Here is a 24,255-nt window from a genome sequence, read left to right on the forward strand (position 1 = left end):
GAACTTCCCTCCGCCTGGCACCTCCAGCCAGGTACATGTGCTCCAATGGAGGCCAGAACCTCCACTCCAGTCTAGACTCAGGAGTCAGCCAGGCCCGATCAGAGCACCAGAGACGCTTGGCCTCAGTGACTGAAGGAGGCATGGCACATGACTCAGTCAGAGCACTGAGGTGAGGTGCAACCCAGGGTGGACAGGACTATTAAGAGAGAGAGACATGTGCTCTTTTTCACCCCTCTACTCTCCCTGAACCTGGGAGAAAATGGGTTTGGGACTGCCGCTGGCCATTTGCCATCACAGGAAACCTGGGAGAGTAAAGCCACATGAAGGACAGTAAAGCTGAGAGCTGGCAAGACATCGTGTCCTTATCACACTTTTCGGAGGCCCAGGATCCAGTTGCATGTCTGAATTTTCAGGTTACGTTAGCCAGCAGATCCCATTTTTCTTAGATTTAAGTTTTCTTTCACTTGTAATCAAAACAGTCCTAACTGATAATTAAAATGGAGAACCATACATTTCAGTCTTGAAGAGACTTATCTCATTCTACAGGTAGAGACAGACACTGAGATCCAGGGAAGTAGCTTTCCCAGGTCCTCTGCTAGCTGGTAGTGTAGCCAGGACTAGCACCCAGGTCTCCTGCTTTCTCATGTGATGTTTTCACTGCGCCATGGAGAAAATTAAAAAATAATTATGAAACACATTGGACTGGTTTAAAACTTTTAATTAAAACTCTGCTCTAATTAAAAGCTTATTGGATATTATACTCAAAAAATCCATAATTAATATTTTAAATCATTCTTTACATTGTTACCTAGAATATAAGCAACTTAAAAATACATTAATAAATTAAACTTTTCAGAAATGTGCTTGTGGTCTGCTGTAGCAGCAATAGAAATAGCCCAACAAAATAGCTTAAAATGTTTTATTAAGTATATATAATATTACAGGGTAATATTTACAAAGTTATGTTTTTTTTAAATAAAAAAGTACCTTGGCAAAGATTGCAGATATTCAAAGCTTCAAACAGTGATAAATTGATTTAATACATATAAAAAAAAAAAACCTTTAACGGTAACACAGCTGTTAAACAACTTTGGTCTTCAAATCACTGCAAAAAAATGGCTACTGACAAATAGCACACCTTTAATTGCTATGCGAAAAAGCCCTCTAGAGAGGATCTTGCACATAGCAACACTGGAGTTCTCTTTATTTAGAATGGTTAATAGATATTTATACGATGTGGGATCTAATTGTCAACAATGGCTTTTTGTAAATAATGCTCCATTTAATAAACACAAAATGTTTTCTTCTCTCACCAGCCATGGTAACAACACTTTTAAGATTTAAGATGTTGTCTTACAGAGGAGCTTAGTACAAATGCTTTCTTTTTTTCAAAAAGAGAAATTTATGAGAAAGCTGGTTTTCAATGATCATAATTAAGAACTGTCAAAGTTAAAGGCAGAAAAACTTCCTGGTCACTCACTGCTCATCTCTTCAAAGTTACCTGGATTATCCCTATTAGTCACTGAAAATGACTTAACAAAGGACCCCCAGCAGGTGATGGCAGTTAGTAATTTTAAAATATGACACAAGTAAAACTGTTTATAAAAAAATCCCTCAACCAAATGAAATACAATAAAAGATAAACGGTTGCCCGACAATCATTTCTCCAGCTTCCAACAACAGGTAAATTAAGGAGTATGTGTTTCCACACACACACCACAGATCCCCCTTTTTGAATACCATTTTAAGACAAGAGAAACCTAGAAGGTTGATTACAGCTTAATTTTTATTATTGAGATGGAGGAGTAAACTTATCGTGTTTTGAGCTTTGTTAGTGCAAATAACAATTTGGTGGTCACTTACTAAATTGACTACAGCATCCGGAAAAAAGAAATATTTCCAATTACGGGAAAGACCGTTATTTTAATTCTGACATTCTTAGGGATTTAAACAGAATGGACCTGGAGTTTCCAGGAGAAAAATAATCACCTCTGAAGGTTTTTAGAGCATGTGAAATTCGTTAAAAAAAAAAAAAAAAAAAGACAAGAAAACTCTCAAGCTCATCCTATTAAAAAGTGATAAATCTAAATACAGCCAACTCCCAATCATTTAACTTATGTACCTAGCTTCTGATGTCTGCAAAACACTGCAGGAGGAGAGAATGGAAGAAAGAAAAGCTCTAGCTATAGAAGGAATTTTAAAATCAAGGAAGAGGAGCAAGACCAAAAAACTAATAGAACTAAGCAAAGATGCATAAAGCACTGTAGGAATGGTAAGTTAAGAGATAAAAGAGCAGCTACACAGATGGAGACAGACTGCAAAGGAGAGCTGGGGGAAGGGGCTGCAGGGCTGGAGGAGAATGTTTTGAAGGAGAAGACAAATAGAATTTGGCAAAAGCAGCTGGAAAGGTTGTTGCAGAAAAGGACAAATGGTGTCACTGTGAGAACAGACAATAAATAAAGCTGAATGGAAGAGTCGACAGCAGAAACTGGGATCAGGGAGTAAAAAGCATATTATGGGACAAAACAGATACATAACGTGCAAAACATTGTCTGCAATTTAAATGTGATGCGATGGAATTTGGGAGCCATTACAAATCTGATTTAAAGAGAAGGAACTGGCCCAATGATGCCCAAGCAGGAGGACTCCTGCTGCTGTGGTCCCTTATCCAGAGAAGCTGACAACTAGTTAGAGCAAGAGTTGGTTTCATCTGGCATTTCCCCCACTACCTCTGGTGGCATTGTCTAGGGCAGTGAATGCCTCAAAAGGCAGGCAGCATTAAAGAGAACACAATGGATGGATGAGATCCAAGAGTGAACCCCAAATAAATGAGAGTTTACTACATAATAAAAGGTACAACTTTAGTTTATAAAAGATTTTACTATAAAGATTTTCATACGTTTCCTAATAGGAGTTTGGATGTTTTTCAAGTCCATCTGCTTTTCCCTCGTTTCATCAAAACTGATTTTTAAAGTAACAAACTATGTTAGCAAAGTGTAAATATTTTCAGAAGGAAAGAGTGCTGCAGGAGCCATCGGATTTGTATAAAGGAATACAGCTCCCTCTATATATGTTATTATTTTGGACAGCTACACAATCAGGGAATAATATACATGTGTGTATAGATATACGTATATATAGATATACGTATATATTTGTGTATACATTTTTTTTTTCCAAGAAGAGCTGTCTTGCTAGTATGTTCAGTTTTCCAAGAGGCTTCAGCAGGTCATAAATTTAGGTTTGCCATCGGCAAACTACTTGGTCCCAACATGAAATATGACCATTAATTTGGCATAAAAGAGGCACACGGGAACATCTGATGGACTAAGAAATAACTATTATTAATGCAACTACAAATATGAATATCTCATTACACAAACAGGAAGAATTACGTATTTTTACAGGGTATTGGTGAGCAGTCAAAAAGCGTGGCGAATTACCTAGAAGTTTTAAAAGTTTTAAGTGATCAAATATTTGCATCAAATATAATTCCACCCAATAAAGAACTTTGTATTTAAATGTTTTTACTAAAAGCACAAAATTAACCTTTGCTCTCCTGTAGGTACCCCACCTTTGTCCATACAGAAGATGCATGTGCCCTTCTCATACATATGCACATACAAACACACACCCACAAACAGGTAAAAAAACGAGTGCTAAAAGTCTAAAAGTACTCCAGGCGATCACAACTGTCAGAACGTTAATTTTCTTCTAACCAGGATAGGAAATGTGGGTTTTGTTTACTTTTCAATCATAGGGGAAGGGGAGTACGAGGCAGGACTACAGGAGGAAGGTGATGAATGTTTATCATGCAACATAGATACAACAGTAATAAACCCCCATTCAAGGGCTGGCCCATTGGCCTGATGGTGACACACATTTTGTTGCCATGCAGGAGACTCATAGTTCAAATTTCAATCTTGCTTTTTCATGCCCCAGATCAGAAAAGAAGTGAAGAAACACTGTAGATTTTTGCCTTCAAATCAGAGGAAGGGAATACATATGTTACAACCATAGCTATTTTTGCTGAAAAGTGTGAACAAAGTGCTCTGAGAACACGTCTGGCTCCTTCCTGCAACTGGTGCTACCGTGTCACTAGACCATGTTCAAAGAGGAGAAAAGGTGCTACATCTTGTACAGCAGAAGCAAGTAACAGGAGGACAAGACAGAGTTTCAAGGGGTTATGTCAATAAAAGGAAAACATATCCATCAATAAAAGTACCCTAAATCTGGGAAGGACCTGTTACACTGTTTGTTGAAGGGGAAATGTGGGAATGGCAACCCCCAAGAATGAGGACCACTATCTCCATCAATATCACATCACATAGAGATGGCATACAAGATGCTCCCAACCAAATTCCTGCCTGTACTTAATTTATTATTCCCTTGACCCAGAAGTGGCGGACACATCTCGGCTAGTGCCATACTGCCATAACTGCCCAAAGCTGCTGTGAACCTGAGTTGGCAAAGGTTTGATGGAAGCCACTGGTTTTCATAGCTATCTCTGGGTAATCACCAGGGCAGTGCTAAGTAGTTATCACCCTGAACCAATTTAAACTGGTTACCTAGAGACCAGAGGCCCTAGGATCTGAAAGGCATCATTCTTGGAAATTGTCCATTTTACTTTTGCCCCTAATTGATGAAAAATAACAACAAAAAACTGGATCTCAATTGGGCAAACAACAAAGATCATAATTATTTTATTAACTAAATTACAGCTGCTTTGAATAAAAACTTAACAAACAATCACGTAAGGGTCTCATAGGTGACAACCAGTTACTTTTCTTGTTTCTTCTCCCCAACAGTGAATCATCAAGGCCATGGTGCTTAAACACAAGTGTATTCCTTTCACATCTTACTACTCTCCAAATCGGAGTCCATCACTTCACTTCAGTTATTCTGGAAAATTGAAAAATGAACATATAATCACTATTCGTGTCTATTTTCTATCCATTAAAAAGTTGATGCATTAAAAAATAGTTTCAGATATATAGTATCTAAAAATTAAGAAAATACATCTGCAAAGGTCAGAGGCAGAAACCAGGCGGATCATTAGCCTTTTTAATTTCAGTAAGAAAAAGGCCAATGCCAAATCAAAGTGAAAAGTAAACACAGTCTGATTATCTCTGTTTGCTCGGTTGGCTGAGGAAAAGCCAAGAGATGTTGATTTTTCAAAGCAAAAGACATTGATCCTAGAATAATATTCTATAATATTCACTTTGGATCTCCACCATTCATTTAATGTAAGTAAAATAAACATCTGATCAGCTGCAGATGAAAGAGAAAAACGGTACTGACTCTGATCCCTGGGAAGCACCTTGAACCTCATTCATTGACAAGGCAGACACACTGTGAGCACTGAGCAGCTGTCAGTGGGAAGCACCCGCCAGACAGACATTTTAAAAACAAATGCTGATCAGGTGAATATTAGCAAAATTAAGGGAATCTTGAAGATCATTGTAGATTTCATCACAAATATTCAAGGCAAAACTGATTTACAATATTTCCTGATGCAGTAGTTTAAAAAAGTCACATCTTAAGAGAAATTAACAAAGGAAGAGGCACTCAAGATTCTTAGATTGCTTTCCTGAAAATGGAGAAAAGTTTAGTTTCTTCATACAACTACAGAACAATGACACCACCAAGGAAAAAGAAAGGACATAGAAAAAAAAAAAAAAAAAAGGACATCAGACTGTAAACATTAACAAACCATGCCACAGTTACTGGAACAAACCATGCCACGCCACAGTTACTGGAACAAACCATGCCACAATTCCTGGTACCAGTTGTTTTTTTGTTTTTTTTTAATATCTTTTAGTTTATTCCTGTGAATTTATTCCTTGAAGTCTTTTTTAGGAGGGTAATGGCTTACATAACAAAACATGCTTTTAAAGGCTGTGACACAAACGTACAAAAGTAGGATCATTCTGTGACTCCATTTTGAATATACATGGTTTTAAACTTTGTTCACCAATGCATGAAGTGTTTTTAATCTTATGCAAATATTAATGGTACTTGGGGGAATATAGCTTCCTGAGTTAAATGCTGCACTTTGCTACAGAAGTGGGCAGGTAAGGTCACAGACTTTAAAACAGTAAAATATAAAGCAAACTATTTACATGACCGAGGAGTGATTATAAATATCAAAGGTAAGAAGATGTTTTTGATAAGATAAAAACATAAACATAGTAACTAAATGCCAACAAAACTGAGGAATCATAATATGTTAAGGTAAAACCAAAATGAATGCTTGTAGCACTCAATATCTCAAACCTATGTATCTTTAAGAACAAATATATATCTTTGAAATATTCTATAAAGATTAGAAGTTACTAGCCCAGAGTCCTTAAAAAAAAAAAAAAAAAAAAAAAAAGCAGCAGCATCAGCAGCAAAAGCTCAGGACAAAATATCTCTCTTTCTCTCTCTCTCGCTCTTTAATCATCTCCCAAAAGGTTAGAACCAAGCTCCTGACTGGAAAAGCAGAGATGTTAAGTCCCCATGGGTTAAATGCAACAAAATCACCAACACAAGCAAAAAAGAAACTTTGTCAAAATGATAAAGATCTGTGGCAGATTATTTATGTGCCTTATAAAAGGCAGTTTACAGTCACCAGACACTGAATCTGAAAAACGTTTTACAAAAAGTGGTAATTTCTCTTTGCTGAGAGCCATATGACTGGAGTCTGATTCGTGACACCCTACAGCTTTTATAGTAGTAGTTTTGCAATTTTTAGCGAAGTAGATTTAAGTTATATACATCAAGAAATGTGAACCTTTATTATTTGACAGTGTCCCTTTTACTAAAAAAGAGCCACATTTTCAAGAAGCTTTTTTGTTTTTCAATGTCCGTGTTTTAACTGATCTATAATTATTAAGTGCAGTTTATACTTACCATCATTCATCATTCCTTTTGATTCTTTGAATGCTAGGGATTAGTAACAAGCCAAGCAGGCAGTTAGTAAGGTTCCACAATTGGAAATCATTTCTAAATCAACAAATATGCCATGATATGTTAACTAGTCTACAACTCTACAGCCAGATTAATTGTAAAGCTATCATTTTATTATGTAGCCTTTTTGTGGATCATACCCACAGCATTCACAAAGGAAACAGACTTAGCTGGGAAATCAGATCTAGGTTTACAAAGAAAGGAAATGAGATGTTTTGGTCTCACTCTGTGGCAACAGCGTGTATCTTTCTAAAACGTGTAAATCAGAAATTGGAAGTAATTGGGATCCTTCTCTACTAGGGGGTGTCACACTTCATCTCAGCCAGTACCAAAAGGCAACGATCTCCTTGCCCATATAGCACTTGGCTAAGGTAAGCAACTACTTAGACACAGAATGTGCATTTTTCCCACAGGTGAGAATATTATAAAATATTCATAATTCTTTTTTTTTTTTTTTTGAGATGGAGTCTTGCTCTGTCGCCAGGCTGGAGTGCAGTGGCACGATCTCGACTCACTGCAACCTCCACATTCTGGGTTCAAGCAATTCTCCTGCCTCGGCCTCCCGAGTAGCTGGGAATACAGGCACGCACCACCACACCCAGCTAATTTTTGTATTTTCAGTACAGACAGGGTTTCAACATGTTGGCCAGGATGGTCTCAATCTCTTGACCTCATGATCTGCTTGCCTTGGCCTCCCAAGGTGCTGGGATTACAGGTGTGAGCCGCCGTGCCCAGCCAATAATTCTTGATGAATAATCAAGAGTAGAGATGCCAAGGCAAGAGGAAAAGAGGAAAAAACTCTATATTCTTCCTAAGGCATAGACGGGGCATTCTACAGTTTTGCGGGCCAGTTCAAATTATGATCTGGTAAGGGATTAAGAGTGAAATAACCACATACCATTAAGGGGTTCCTCTACAGCTTTCTGAAAAATATTTAAAATATATTTACATAAAAATATAATTTGTCATGTCCTTTTATAGTAAAACTTATATATGCTAATATTTAAACTATGTAGTAAGCAGTAAATCCTACAGTCTAAAAAAAAAAAAAAAAAACACATGAAATAAGGCTATAAATGTTAAAGCAAAGCTTGCCAAGTCTGGTTAATAGTTTAGTAATAATTGCATTATTCTCTTAATATTATTTTTCTCAACAGAATTTCCCACTTCACCACTCTCAGCTCAAGAAATTCTAACTTCTAAAAATATTAAAGTGCAAGCATAAATAGCAACAACAGAATAAATAATACAGTGAAGAGGTGGAAGCAAAACAGAATCATCTTTAAGTATCGCAAATTGCGCTCAGTAACCAGGAAAGAAAATGTGTTAGGATTTACAGGTCCGGTTAAGTTGCTGGCCTCTTGTGACCAACGTAGCTATGGCACCAATCTTTCTAGAATATACTCCTGTGGTCGACACACATACCCGCCCCACCTGCCCTTTAAGCACACTGAGGCTTGTCAGACTTAGAAGCATATGTGACCTCTACCTCCGGCCACAGACAGAAGACTCTCTTTGGCATTCCAGATAAATCTATCATCACTCCGTAAAAGGAAGCTAAGTACAATATAATCCTTTCCAGAGCTTATCTCCACAAAATAGCCGTTAGGCCTGTCACCGTGATAAGTCTATGTTTATAAACATGCTTTTCTCTTATTTATGCCCTCCTAAAATTACTCCTTTCTTGGAATTTTCTCAGATGGCTTAATAAGGTATCTAAGGTACAATGAAACCTTAAGCACAGTTTTAAGGGAAAAAATGTGTAAAACATTTGTATGGGAGGGGATCGAATCATAACTCTGAATAGATGTTTTCAGCAATATTTACATTTATTTTTATAACTATCATTTTTAATGATGTCAATTTAGTATGAATTTCTCCTCATTTTTAAGCCTGAAATTGTCATTCTGTGGATGCATATCCAATGAATCCAAGAGGTGAGGCGATATATTGGAATCAGCTTCCTTCTGATTGCAGAGATAATATAGCCATTATTCCTACTTTGCAGTTCTGGGTGTGAGAAGTCAGTACAATCTTAAGAAATCATGTATTCCATCCCATTGATACTAACATGACCAAACACAGGTTTTAAAATAGAACTGGGCCCATTCATGCAAAGGTCATGCAATGACTTCAAACTTCTCTTAATTTGATGTGACACTAAACAGATAGCAAAATATCTCAATTACCAATTTCCTCAGTCTAATCCCTCAAATGATCATTCACAATTCATTTAATAAACTTTAACTTACCCTAGGAGGTTGTATAGTCTTCTGATTGGAAGCTGATATAAATAACAAATAAGAATATAAATTTAATAAATGAAATAAACTAAGGCATTTGGTAATGTTTAATTTTAAGATAAAATGTTCAGGGCTAAAACTAAAGGTGCCAGAGATGTTAATGAAAGAGTTCCAGTTCTGTCTATTCATACATGCTGAATATTCTTGATTATATATACTGATTTGAAAAACGAAGCAAATAACCCACCTACGTCAAATAATAAACACATTCTCTCATTTGTTAAGGCCATCTTTCCCCCAAATCAGCCACTTGTTACACTGGTTGGTGGGAAAACGCTGTCACCAACATACCCCCACTGTGGGTGCTCCATCCTCCCTCCTCTGTCTACCCAGAGTGTGGACAGAATGTGCCAGAATTTGTCCCCACTACTCCATCTCCCTTAGCTCACTGTTCCTGTTTCTTACTGCTCAGTCTCTTTCTTCACACCACTCCCTGGGTCTTTCCAGTTTCAAAGCTCCAAAGAGCTAACAAACTAAAGACAATACTCAGATCGCTCTGAGTATTCCTGTGTGTATTTCTTTTTAGCTTTCTGACTCGCCTTCTTCACTGCTTCTAAATGGATTCATTAATGAAGTTGAAGGAATATAGGACATGAGCAAAGTGACGAAAGGGAAAAGAATACCCTAGTTGGGTAGGGAAGAAGAGATAGCTTCCTTATAAAAAAACAAACGAGAAGGCAGGCTGTGGTGGCTGATGCCTGTAATCCCAGCACTTTGGGAGGCCAAGGCAAATAGACTGCTTGAGCTCAGGTGTTCAAGACCAGCCTGGGCAACATGATGAAACCCTGTCTCTACCAAAAATACAAAAATTAGCTGGCGTGGTGGTGCATGCCTATAGCCCCAGTTGCGTGGGAGGCTGAGGTGGGAGGATCTCCCTCGGCCTGGCAGGCAGAGGCTGCAGAGAGCTGGGGTCACGCCACTGCACTCCAGCCTGGGTGACAGAGCGAGACTCTGTCTCAAAAAATAAAAGAACCCAAAAAACCAAATAAATACAGAATTAGAATCCTACAGATGGAAAAGCGTCGAACAGAAACATGCCATGAACCACACAGCAGGAGGGGGATCCTACTGAACAGAGAGGTCCATTCCACTGAGACCTGGGCTGGATGACAGCATTGGATTTTCTCATCAGCAGATCGAGGCACACCTCCAGGACTGCTCTGTGTTCCTTACTATTTATTTACCACCACTGCACACTTGCCCTCTGTTAAGCTTCTGAAGCTGGCAGGGAAAAGAGCAGGTCCTGACCCAAGGAAAGCCAATCTGTGAGCCAGCCAAAAGCTGATGAGTCTTTCTCCAACAGGAAAAATGGCAAAGGACTGGACTGACAAGTTTCTCCCCACCACTGGACTCTAAGGAGAAACAGAAAAAAGACCAGAAAGTTGGTGATGGGAAGGGAAAGTGAAAAAGAAACAGAAAGGAGGCAAGGACGAGCTCAAAGCTTTTCTGTAGGTAAGAAAAGCTGTCTGTGAGAAGGCATGAATAGGATAAAAAACGGGGGCATAAAGGAGAGGGTGAGCTAGCTGGCTAACAGGCAAAGAATCAAAGACAGAGGAACTCGGGAACTATAACCGACAGGAGCATCACCTTACTCTCGTGGCTGAGAGGGCAACACGATGCTTCAGCTCTTTGAGATGGAATGGATCCTCCCAATTCCTAGACTACATACTGTCCCACCCCTGTGAGGCCCAGTTATGTATCTGAACTCATAGGAGTCCAGTCTCTGTTAGTGCCATGGGTGGCTTTAAATAGACCTCCCTTACTGTGGAGGAACCTGGGGGAGTGATCTGGTCCTTGCATCCAAACAAGAAGCCAACCTCTTTTTAAAGTAGAACGGGGTAAAATGGGTTGGGATGCACTACATTTAGCAGCTTCCCCAATAAACCAAGCAGAAATATAGAGCTTTATTTGGGAACATCAAGATAGCTACATGTATATACAACTGAACTTCAATGAAACCATGCCTTATATCTATGTTCTACAAAGAAAAAGAGAACTAAACAGCTACCTAAATTTCTGATGAGAATATATAAGGTCAGAGATACAGTTTTAGAGTTACATTTTTGAGCTCATAAATTTATTTATCAGAATAAACATTGCCAGGTGTGGTGGCACATGCCTGTAGTCCCAGCTACTTGGGAGGCTGAGGTGGGAGCATAGATTGAGCCCAGGAGCTTAAGGCCAGCCTGGTCAACATAATGAGACCCTGTCTCTAAAAACAAAACAAAACAAAATAGAATATTGCTAACTGCCAAGTAACTCATTTTCTTCCCTAATAATGTGTAAAGAATAGTTTCTAGTTCTAAATCTCACATTCAAGGGATGTCACATTTGGCTGTCCCATTCTGAAAAAAGAGATTTATGAAGAACGGTACTTCAAAGGGACATCAGTCAGTTGTGATCCCTCTAAATATTATAAAACCAAATAGTGTAGAAGTTAATTTCACCCGAGTTAATTCTCTCTAATATGGATATAACCCATGTGACAAAAGAATTATTATGATTAAGCTGCTGCTATCATAAGCCTAAGACATTGACAGCCATATACATATATTTTTTTTAACCACATGCCTTAAGCATTCCATACGAGCTTACTTGCAGTGCTTTTTGATTTGTTCTTCTCTCCCTGAAACATCTGATTCCATGCCATAAATATATTTCCAGGGTTTAAATTTTTCAAAAACATTTTTTCTACTGATACCAAATTTACCTCTCAAATTGAACAAGAAAATATCTGAATTTATACCTATACATACATAGAAATTCTACATATACATTCTGCATCTGCATCATTCTAAAATATCTGGGATGTTGTGGTAAATATGGTTCTTACTGCTACTAGATTGATTTGTATCAAAACACTATATGCCCTTATATTGAACTAACTGGTAATACCTTTAAAAATGAGAAAGTATTGACCCTTATAATCATATAAACATTCTCTACAAACAACAAGCCCAACTTTAGTGAGTTTGGTTAGTTGCTTGTAATCTTTTCTATGCTTTCACATTAAGTTATTGTGCCCAGTCCTTTGTCTCATCTTATAAAATTAAAATGCTTCCAATAAAAGAAAAAAAAAACAACAGTTTAAAAAATTAAAAAATAGAAAGTGAAAGTCACTTTCACAGAAAGTTGTAGAAAGTGAAAGGCCTACTCTTTAAAATAACAATTAAGGCTACAAATTTAAAGTTGGAAATAATAAAAATTATAAAAGTTAAAAATCTCACAGTGACATTAACTTCTTCTTGAAGAGAAAGCTTGGATTTTTAACTATATGAGGATTTTATTGCATTTAAATCAAAGCACAATCATTAGAGTTTTCTAAAATAGAACACGTGCAATGAGTAAAAATTGTTTTGGAGACACTTAAAATTTTAACTTCCTAATACAAACGCTCAAATTTGCAACCTTAATGTAACATAGATTCAGATTTACACAGTCAGATTATATAAGCAAACCATATTGTTCCTCCTAGTCTACCACATTATCTAAAGAGCAACTTTCCTGTACCTTGTCTCTTCTTGCCTTTCAACTGACCGTAGGTGTCCCTCTGAACTCTGGCATCAGACAAGTTGATTTAAAAAGTTAACTTAGGATACTATCAATAAAATTAGGACATTATCAATAAAATTGCACTAAATTTTAAACATATAGCATAAATTTTAGCATATAGCATACTTATATGCTAACCTATGACAAAGAAAAAATAATTTGGGGTACTTGTCAGGATTTCAGTCATTTTAATTTTAATGTCAGAACAGTGACAGGTACAGTAGTGTGGCTTCACAGGCTTGGAGGAATGTAAGTGATGGAAAAGGCAGGAGAGTGAGGTTAAGGAGGTGGCAGATAGACAATGCTTAGTTCCACTTGAGGCATTGTCACTAGACCTGCTAGCAACTGTACTGAAGATCATTCTATGCTAGATATGGAAGGTATGGGGTGGCATGGGAGTAAAAGGGAGAACAACCCAGATAGTGAGGAAAAAATAAGAGCGTGCTGCCCATCAGCCAAAGGTATCTAATACTAATTCACCAGAGTTGTATGGATACTGCAAATCACACACTATTCTCAGGCATTCGTGGGGAGCAACAAAACCAGGAGTGTCATCTTCCAGAACCAGACACATGGTGATTGGAAGATGTAGCAAAAATAGAATATGCACCAACATTCAAGATGTTCACTGTAGCTACCACATGGATTCCATTCTGCTTTAGCTGTCTCCATTGTATTTTATGGCATTATGTGGTATAAAATTAGAAAATTTCATTGAGCAACAACTAAGACTTATGAACTCATATGCTAAAGATAGGTAGATTTTGGTTAAGTATTTTAATTATCTAATAAGCATTAATTAAAGAAAGACACAGAATATATGACAGAATTGAATTCAATTACCAAGAACCAAAAGTTCAGAAATAAAGGTAAAATTTTTTCGAAACTATTATGTGAGTCATATGGGAAATTATTTGACTGTAACAATTCAAGTTTTGTGTTAGTTTTTAGAAACACATACAGCAAAGTTTACCTACAGCAAAGCAGAAACACTATTTTTTTACTCCATTAATTTATAACTTTGGATTATTAAGAGTATGTTTTATTTCATAAAAAATATAATTTTTTAAACAAGGGACACTAATATAAATGACATTATCGGGAACATCTTGAGCTTAGGTAAGATAACATTAGTTTCAGGCACAATTTAAAATATCTCTCTGTGTGCACATATCTCAATAAAAATAAGAATTTATGCAGAAACATTACTTGAAAATTGGCAGATTAAATATAAAAGTTAGAAACAATGAAGTAAATTCCATACTTATTAATAATTGATTTTAAAAGGAGTAAGTCTAAATTTTGAAACTCAATGTTTTCATAATTTGGTTTTAACTAGAACTGTTTTAAAGTCATGCATTAGAAGTCACTGTTCTTTAAATGAACAAAACTGATAGATTGTGAATCCTCATTCCTGTCTAGGGGTGTCTATGTCTGCAAGAAAAAGAGCAAGTGATAAACAGACAGGTCTCTGCAGGAGAGCTCTACACAGAAACACTGCAACAATTACAACTCCTATTCTAGTACTTCACACGGATCCTCAAAGATCGCTCCCCTTTTACTTAGTATAAACAGATACACATTCTAATAGGTAAAGCCATTTTCTTTAAACTAGTTTGAAAACCAAACTTTTCATTAATCCTATATGTCTTCCACCCTCTTTAATTACCCTCAAATCATTCCAATTGTATTTTCTGATTTTTGGTCCTAAACTGGAAGAACAAACTAAAAAGCATTTTCTAAGTGTTATATCTGAAATTACTGGCATAGGTTAATGAAAATAAGATTGACTTACCCACAAATTTCATATAAACTAGTCCAAGTAATTGTGCTAGAGCTAAGATACTCAAACCTGAAATCAGAAGAGGGCCATGCATTGGTATACAAGCTGTAAAAAAAAATACAATTCTGTATTAGAAAAGCATATGAAACAACTTACTAAAAAACAGTAATGATCCCAAGTTTTAAGAGTTATTCTAATGATCAAAAAACAAAAAGTATCCATATATGTTTATTAACTTAACCAGTAAAATGACTCAAAATTATTGTAAGAACAAAGCCCTCCTTTGCATAACACATACCTTATCATATCAAGAAATGGGAACCAGTGTTTCAAGTCTAAGGCTCCAACCAATTTGAGCCTAGTTATTTTAAAAGTTCTTCCATAAATACAGGCATATCAGTTTGGGTGCTAGAACAATCAGCCACCAAGTCATATATACAGCTAATATCTTTGTAGCAAGGAGGAAAGCACTATTACCACTGGGGTAAATTGGAAGTTCAAAAAGAAAAGCTCAGAATGCTAAATGCTGTCAAGTATATGAATAAACAAAAACTCTTATTTATTGGTGGTGATAATACAAAATGGTACAGCCATTTTGATACAGAGAGTTTGGCAGTTTATTACAACATACTCTTAACATACAGTCCAGTAATTGCACTCCTTGGTATTTGCTCAAACAGAACTGAAAACTTATGTCCACACAAAAATATGTATTTGAATGTACTTTCCACTCAATTTTGCCATGAACCAAAAACTGCAATAAAAAAAAAATCAAGTCTATATATTTTTAAAACGAGAGAAAGAAAAAGAAGAAAAAGGAAGAAGAGCTCTGTCCAAGAGTAACCCAAATTAGGTCTACAGAAAGGTGACTCTTACCCGCAATACAGAGACTCAGTCCAACCACAGCGAGGATATAGGCTATCACCTGAATAACCAATATGGCAATGACGAAGGAGGTTAATCCAATCGCTGGAGGAAGGAAAAGGATGTAACAGAAGCGTGTCAAGAGTATTTAAAAAGCAATCACCTCCACTTGCGTTTAGTATAATCAGGGATCTCCTAAGACCAAAGACTGTTCATTGTCTTTGGTCTTAGGACCAAAGAGTTCATTGTCCAATGGTAGATGTTAGCTCAGTGATCTAACCATTCCACACAAGTAGTCAGCTCCAAATTCACACATTCAGCAGCCTTTAATTTTCACAGTCAGCTAAGCTGGACTGGAAGTTTTTACCCTAAATCTTAGAACAATGCTGCTTTTACCGCACTCGTGCATTTTACAATATGAACGGCTATTATGAATGGCTTCTCCACATGCACACAGAATTGCTCTTGCTGAGAGAACCATTATGCAAATCCGTGACTGTAAACATCATGCTCTCTATCTCTAGATCTGTCATTTTATAACAAACTAATACCTTTCCAATGTACAACAAGCCAGAGATAGGCTCTAAGACCAAGTGTTAAATGTGACTCTTTAATCGTAATAACTAAATATGGTAGTGATCTACTTTCAAAATGCAGTGTAAATGATACTGATTATAGTTTGGATATCCATACCATCTTTTAAAACTACAGTTGCTAATAATTAAAACAAGTATGTTTCTACTATTTGTGATTCATAATTCCATTTTATAGAACCAGTCTTCTTAATACAGAAGCAGAAGCTTAGCAAAAGAAGAGAAAGACTGTTTAGCATCCACTTATAACTTCAAAAAACTGAAATTAGAATATGAAAATAATCATTAAGAAATGATATGGCATAATTTAAAATTATGCTGATTGGCATCAAATACATACGAAAATCACTTTTTACAAAATAGCTAACCTAGAATAAACTTAAAGTTAATATGAATGGGAAAATGTCACTAAGAATAGCATGAAAAATCTTTTAATAAACCAACTCTTATTGAGTTGTAAAAAAACTATGAGTATTTTCACCAAAACTACTGTTTTGTAAATGAAAAAGGTAGGCAAAGTTATACTGTAACAACAAATACTCACCTGTACTAAACACATAGTAGTGAAGTAATATTAATATCCCTGTAGAAGTCACAATTAAACCAAGGCCAGTAGCATTCTTTAATGAATATTCACCTGTCAATAAATAAAAACATTTAAAATATTTTCCTGCATACTTTTTAAATGTACTAATCTAAATTCTATGCTTAACAACTGTGAAAATTTAAAAAATATACGTTTCCCTGAAAACGTCATACAAAATTAGTGACTATTTTTTCATTAAGACCAAACTTAAAACATCTAAATCTCAACACTGAAGTTTCAACATGCTGAAACCATGAATTGGCTCTGCCTCCTTCTTAACTAGCTTACAGAATTCCAGATGAGAAACTGGTATTCATCATTCACTGTTCCCTTCATTTGCTGTGTTCAGTATGTCCCAAAGTCAACTCAACTGTTCTTTCAAGTTGTCTTCTGAATCTACCTCCTTCCTCCCGTTGTCTTCACTAACTTCAGATACCAAGAGAGCTGCCAAGCCCATGTTCCTAAGCATTACATCTGTACTGCATTCTTCTCCAGAAACGATGGTGTGCTATAGTTATCAGGTTGAGTCCCAGCTTTCCTTTGCTTTTCTTGTGCTACATATCCTCATTTCCCACTCACATTCCCATTCTCCAAATGCAACTGCCAATTTCCACCTTCATTCCACTTTCATGTCTTGGCCAATGGAGTTTGCCTCTGTAGTGAGTTGAATGATGGCCCTAAAGTTATTTCTACCTCCTAATCCCCAAAACCTGTGAATATTACCTAATAAAGCAAAAGAGTGAATACTGCATTATATGGCAAAAGATATGATGAAGTTAAGGATCTGGAAGGAGGAGCTTACCCTGGATTATATGAGTGGGCTCTAATTCCAATGACAAATGTGCTCATAAGAGAGAGGCTGAGGGAGATTTAACAAAAACACACAGGCAAAGACATAGAGGAAGGAGAAGGCAATGTGACCAGAGAGGCAGAGGGTGGAGTTATGCTGTCGCAACTAAGGAATGATAAACACTGTCATTCTTCAGCAAATTCCAGAAGCTAGAAGAGGCAAGAAATGGATTCTTCCCTAGAGCCTTGAGAGGGAGTATGGCCCTGATGACATCCTGATTTCAGACTTATGGCCTCCAGCTTGGAGAGGGAATTGCTATTGTTTAAGCCACCCAGTTTGCAGTCATTTGTTCCAACAGCCCTAGGAAACTAATGCAGCCCTCTTCACCTTGGCATGCACTCATCTACCGCCTGTGTTCCTGCCTAGGAACTGCACATCTTACCTGGGACGAAAAGAATGGCTCCAACAATGACAATGACAGTGATCATCAGTCCAGCAACAAGTAAAGCAATCGTTTTCTCATCCATACCACCGGATCTATATTTAAGTGCTTAAAAAAGAAAAACAAAGAATTACATGAACTCAATCACAAGTGAAGCCATTTTAATAACTTATACAGAGACAAAGTGACAAAAGTACTATAACGTAATAACTTCTGAGGAACAACTCCTTCATATCATCAAGTCACCTCACATCTCTTTCACAAGCAAATGGATACTGTCACGGCATATAAATATGGATGGTGAATTTATAGGTGACACTTTATTTTCCTACACTAACAAATGAGGTTCTATACATCAGTCTTTCTCAGTTGATGTATTACTAATATCTTGAGCTAGATAAGTTTTCTGGGGGAGGGGGGACACTGCTCTGCATAATACAGAATGTTTAAGAGCATCCTTGGCCTGTACATACTAGATGCTAGTAACTAGATGCCAGTTATGTCAATCAAACTGTTTTCAGACATTGTCAATGTCCCCTGACGAGCAAAACCACTCCAGACTGAAAACACAGCACTGAGGTACGTAATACTAATGGGAAACAACAGGTTACTTAACAATATTGAGAAAAAGAGAATTTTGTTCCACCTTATATAAAATTAGTAAACCATCTGGAAATCTGGTTATTTTGTTTTGAAAAAAATGACAGAATAAAACTGGGCAAATTACACCCTTGTGAAATCCTGATGAAGAAAAAAAGCTTAAATTGTTCAACTGAAATATTTTAATAAAAACAAACTGCAAAGACTCAACAGGATTCATCATATATGTTATTGTTTCTGCTGCTAGCTCTACTGTCATGTATCTCGTACCTCCTCTGAAAGACAAATGGCATAGATCAATCTGCAAATATTAGTTCTTTTACTATATGTGAATCTTTTAAATTTTGGTTAACACTGAAGTTGATTTTTTCACTAAGGAAGTCGTTTAAGGTAACCTAAAAGCAAACTGAGTAGCAGAAAGAAACAGTGTGTGACTGAAATGCTTCTGTGTGTTATCCACATAGAGATATTCTCCATGCCAGTAATCAATGGGTGACTGTCATGAAGGGAAAAATATTTTAAATGTTATATTTAGCATTTAGGTTTTTTTTCTTCTGCAGTGACAAACATTAAATAAAGTAAAAGCAATAAATAAGCCCCTAAATGATCATGATAAAAATCTATGTTTAAGGTATATGACAGGTACCTAAATATTTTTGGAATTTCTATCTACCCATACTTTATAACCTCAATTTCAGTCTCTTTACAGGGAGATAAGTCCTAAGCAATAAATAAGCAATAAATAACCAATTTATTAATGTGGATACTCAGAGTAACTGAAATCCACATTAATAAGAGAAGAGAATCCATATTAATCAGAAAACATCCTATAGCAAGTTCCCCAAGTTTTTATTTGATTCGTTACTTCCGCCCAGCCCTGGGATTTATGTGCCTAATAGTCATAGCCTTGCCTTCTTATAAGGCACAGAGTTTTTACAGCTTCCCTATTTTCTAGGCTAAAATGCTGGCTAGAATGAAACTGAGTGTGTAAGTCACAAAAGGCACACACACAGAAAAAGGAACTTTCTCTAGATATATGTCACATTTTCCATTTTAATCCCATATATATTGTGATCTAAATAGAGCTTGAAGGTTCTGCAAAGGGTTATAAAATAGAAGCTGTTTCAAACGCACCTCACGATCAATCAAACATTCATAAGAAACTCTTCCAGGTTTAAGTCAATGCATAAAAGAGCTACTAAGATCAAGCAAGAAGAATTTGCCTTAGAGTACAGTATAATTTCATAGAAAAAGGTTGACTTACGTTCTTCTTCTATTTTCTTTTTTTTTTTTTGAGACAGAGTCTCTTGCTCTGTTACTGAGGCTGGAATGCAGTGGCACAATCTCGGCTCACTGCAACCTCTGCCCTCCCCCGGTTCAAGTGACTCTCCTGCCTCTGCCTCCCGAGTAGCTAGGACTACAGGCATGTGTCACCACGCCCGGCTAATTTTTGAATTTTTTTTTTTTTTTTTAGTAGAGACGGGGTTTCACCATGTTGGCCAGGCTGATCTCCAGCTCCTGACCTCATGATCTGCCCGCCTCAGCCTCCCAAAGTGCTGGGATTACAGGCATGAGTCACTGCTCCCAGTAACTTACATCCTTCTTAATAAAAATAAGAGTTTGAATCTCATATAAAATTTATCCTCTTAAGGCTTAGAAGAGCTGTTATAGGAGAAAACAGTGTGAACAATAGCAACAAAAATAAAACACCACAAAATACTACCATAGACAGGGTTCTATCCTAAAATGGTTTGTCTCCCTTTGAATATAAGCACATTATATATTGGAAGTAGCTTTGGTTCCTGTTGATTAGTTCAACTACCACTTATTTTCCAGGCCACCTTAACCTTTTCCTTAAATTAAGCGGCCATTTCCAACAAATACACACGTTGAGGATCCCAAGTGTGAAAAAATCTGAAATCCAAAACACTCTGGTCCCAGGACGGACACTCCACTGGTCTCTGTGGGGTCTACCTAATAACCACAGGCAATGAAAGAGTATCTCCAGTGAATCTTCAGAAAGAGTTTCTTTTGGCTCATTTTCTTTGCTAGCATAGCCACATTTCAGCAGGTACCATGGCAAATGTGGGGTAGGTATCTTGTTGCTAGCCCAGTCATCAAATTTCTCAGTGTAGCGAAAGGGCAAGGAATTTGATACAATAGATACCATAGAACCCAATAACCTCAAGGATCTTATTGATCTTTTCTTATCCTTCAATAAGTGGATTTATCCTTATTTACTGTATGTATCAAAACATTAAATGCAACAAAAAAAAATTCAAGTAATTCTCCACTTAGTATTAAGACAAAAATAACTTAATGTGTTCTTAACAGCAGGCTCTTATCAAATTTCCTAGTATGATTTTCAGACTGCTTGGCAAGGCAATCTATGTAATTTTTAAAATCTGCGTGCTCTTAAGGATTCCCTTCAGCTACAACTACTGAAATCAATACACAAAATAAAGTACATGAGAAATAATAGTAGTTACACGCTTAACAAAAAATTTATAACCTTAGTGCTTAGCCTGACACAGGAAAACCAAGTATCAGGGAAGGCAATATAACATTTTTGTGAACAAATTAGGTATTCTAAAATTTTCTTTTATATGTCCTATAAAATAATCAGTAACCAAAAGCAGGCTACTTCTCAGAAATCTGTTGGGTTGGTTCATTTATTTGTTCTACAAATATTTACTGTGTACCTACAATGTACCAGCCCCTTCTGCTAGTCTACATCAAGGAACAAGTAGATTACTTAATTAGACAATAATTGATTGAGCACTATCAATCTGTATGACAATCACTATTTTAAATGCTGGCGGTGAACATAAAAAGCAAACACAAGGCCTGCCTCAAGGCTCTTACATTCTAATGGGTGAGTGTGTGTGTTTGAGGGCAGGAGAGGGTGAGTGATGAGTATGTTACTCCCAAAACTTCTTTCCCAGTTAAACAGATGGTGAAGGCCTACTCTAGTCTAAGAAAATTCCTTTATGCATGTAATCTTTCAAATTCATGCAGATGAAGCAATGACATGTCCCTCTAGCCGCCTGAGAAAACAGCTAATGTTATGGATGGACAAGAAGGTGTTCTGATTTTGTGACTGATAGACAGCACATATAAGATAAAATGCAGGTTGTGACTGATGAAATCTAATGAAATTACCAAGTCAACTTGGGGATAAAATCAAGTCTATCATGTTAAGTTTCCATGACACCCCAAAGACTGGAGCTGACACACCCATATAGGCTCACACAGACTGCAGTCCATCCAAGGAAACCCAAAACCCAAGAATTTAATGCCTGCCCAAAGATATGACATTTGGAGTGATTGGTAAGTAAGGAGAGAGACAGGAAGGCTTACCAGGCTGATGCGTATCAGACTAAGAATAAATCATAAAGAAAGATGGGTTTGATTTCATTATTATAGTGCTGTTTTCTGATAACTCTAGGAAAGTAATTTTAGAATCTTTTTCGTATCTGTTGAGCTGTAAATGAATATTGTTTTCAGTGCAGAATAAAGCGCATCTGACACCTTTACACATAAAATTACAATTTCATTTTTTAAATTATTTAAATTTAAATTACTATTTTTCAAATATCTAATACACCTATTTAACACACACAAGCACACACAAATGAAAGCTTCTGAAACTGGTACTGGAAAAAAAATGAACATTAATACCAATTATAAACTGGTTACTTGACAGAAGGCAAGTTAAATAATTTTATAATAAACTCCATACACTATCCAACTTGCTCTAATGAAACAATTTTGTCACAATGAATACTGACTAGACATCAGTCTATAGGATAGAGATAAAAGAGCCCAGGCTTTGTGCATCAAGTACTTTGAACATAAAAGATGAAAGAAGAGGATGTCCAACAGACCAAACTTCCTTTTTTTCACTATCAACTTTCCCTGCCTTGTGGATTTCACAATTTTAGAGTGTATGGAGAAAGTTGTGATGTCCGGATTTGGAAAAGGTCAAGGGATTTCTACAAAAGAGTAAAATGCTGAGCTATAGATTTGTTCAATTCCTCCTACAATAAAATCAGCACATAATCACATTAATAACAGAACGTGCTCATTATATGGACAGGACCAAGGGAAAGCACTGGGAGTTCAAGATTATTGAATAGAATTTACAGTAAGGGGACAGGCACGTGGCTCACGACTGTAATCCCAACACTTTGGGAGGCCAAGGCAGACGGATCGTGAGGTCGGGAGTTCGAGACCAGCCTGGTCAATATGGTGAAACCCAGTCTCTACTAAAAATACAAAAATTAGCCAGGCATGGTGGTGCACACCAGTAGCCTGTAGCTACTTGGGAGGCTAAGACAGAAGAAATGCTTGAACCCGGGAGGCGGAGGTTGCAGTGAGCCAAGACCACGCCACTGCACTCCAGCCTGGGCGACAGAGAGAGACTCTATCTCAAAAAAATAAAATAAAAAGAATTCACAGTAAACATAATAACAAAGTCTTATTATCAGGGGCCATCAACCAGGTCACAGAATGATTCTTTGTGATAATATTTATTGTATATTTTACTTTCTTGGATGGAAATTTCCTAGTCCAAGTTAGGATATGTCTTCACTTTTTCAGAATAATTTTTCTAATCTATGAAGAGATTTCCTGTTCCATTACTTATTTTAAATATGCTTTCATGGCCGAATTACTTTCATTATTAAGCTGTCCTCAAGTCAAAACTCAAGGACTTAATGGGATCTCAAGGTAGTATAATGAGAACTTTTTTCCTTGAATTTTCTAACAATGATTTCTACAGGAACATCTACTCAAAGACATCCGAGCCATAACCAAAATCTCTGTGGAACAATTTTGAGTAGGGAGGGGAAAGTTGAAAAAAAATTAAAGATGCCTAGAATACACAATTTTAAATTTGGAATCAATTACAGCAGTCCTCACTTTGCACTATTCTGATAGGAATTCCAGTTACCATGGTTTAATCAAATAAATTCCTCACAAATAGTCCAAATTTCAATTACCACAATATATTAACTGAGTAACTGCATGAAGTACAACTTCACTGCTATTTCTTCAGTTCAAAAATAACTATGTAAACAGCAGATGCCCCATCATGATCAGTGGTTAATCATGTCACTTCTTTTGAAGACTGTTGGTGACTAGTCACTGTACATCTGACATTTAGGTCATGCACAGACAGCAAAGTATGGAGTTTTGTTACCTCCTTGTTTCCCAGTGATAAACCCATGTGACATTTTATAATGGAGAAATCAAAAGAGGAAACTAGGCAAGAAACATGAAAGAGTAAAGAAATAAAAACTGACAAATGCTGGGAGTGAAATTTGAATAGACCATAAACGGAATAAGAGAAGAAATAGCTGATTGTGGGAATGCTGACATTACTGCAATGCAAGAAACTCTAGAGATGAAGCCAGAAGAACTCAGCGAAGGTGGACTTACTGATATAAATGAGGAAAGTGAGGAGGATGTAACAAAAAGAATAAAGCTGTCCCAGAGGAAGTGACTGGCAATAAAATAAACTTTAAACATTCAAAAACATTAAAGGAATTCTTTCATGACATTGAGAGTGCAAAGGATAAAACGGTAGAAACTGATCCAAACTTAGAAAGGGGTATGACAATTCACCAAGCCACAGAGAAGACGCTTGCTCTGTATCCAAAGTTATACAAGAAGAATACACAAGTGTTGTTCAAACTACTCTTGATAACACACTTTCATTCTCAATGTTTCTAATGATTTAATTTACCACATACTAAATACTAGCTTTACTATTTTTCATTTCTCAATG

General features: G+C 36.7%; 1 protein-coding gene across 1 annotated transcript in view; it reads right to left on the reverse strand.

The window, feature by feature from the left end:
- Nucleotides 1–3,177: 3,177 nt before the first annotated feature.
- CD47 (CD47 molecule) overlaps nt 3,178–24,255 on the reverse strand; it is a 47,230-nt gene continuing 26,152 nt past the window's right edge. The window contains exons 4-11 of the mRNA XM_011995394.1: nt 17,865–17,972; nt 16,591–16,683; nt 15,466–15,558; nt 14,602–14,694; nt 9,204–9,235; nt 7,850–7,874; nt 6,895–6,927; nt 3,178–4,902 (exon numbers count right to left, since the gene is read on the reverse strand). Coding sequence (XP_011850784.1) covers nt 4,898–4,902; nt 6,895–6,927; nt 7,850–7,874; nt 9,204–9,235; nt 14,602–14,694; nt 15,466–15,558; nt 16,591–16,683; nt 17,865–17,972 — 482 coding nt within the window. The 3' untranslated portion in view covers nt 3,178–4,897. The remainder of the gene's footprint in view (nt 4,903–6,894; nt 6,928–7,849; nt 7,875–9,203; nt 9,236–14,601; nt 14,695–15,465; nt 15,559–16,590; nt 16,684–17,864; nt 17,973–24,255) is intronic.

Source organism: Mandrillus leucophaeus, unplaced genomic scaffold (assembly GCF_000951045.1).
Source record: "Mandrillus leucophaeus isolate KB7577 unplaced genomic scaffold, Mleu.le_1.0 Scaffold113, whole genome shotgun sequence".
Lineage (NCBI taxonomy): Eukaryota > Metazoa > Chordata > Mammalia > Primates > Cercopithecidae > Mandrillus > Mandrillus leucophaeus.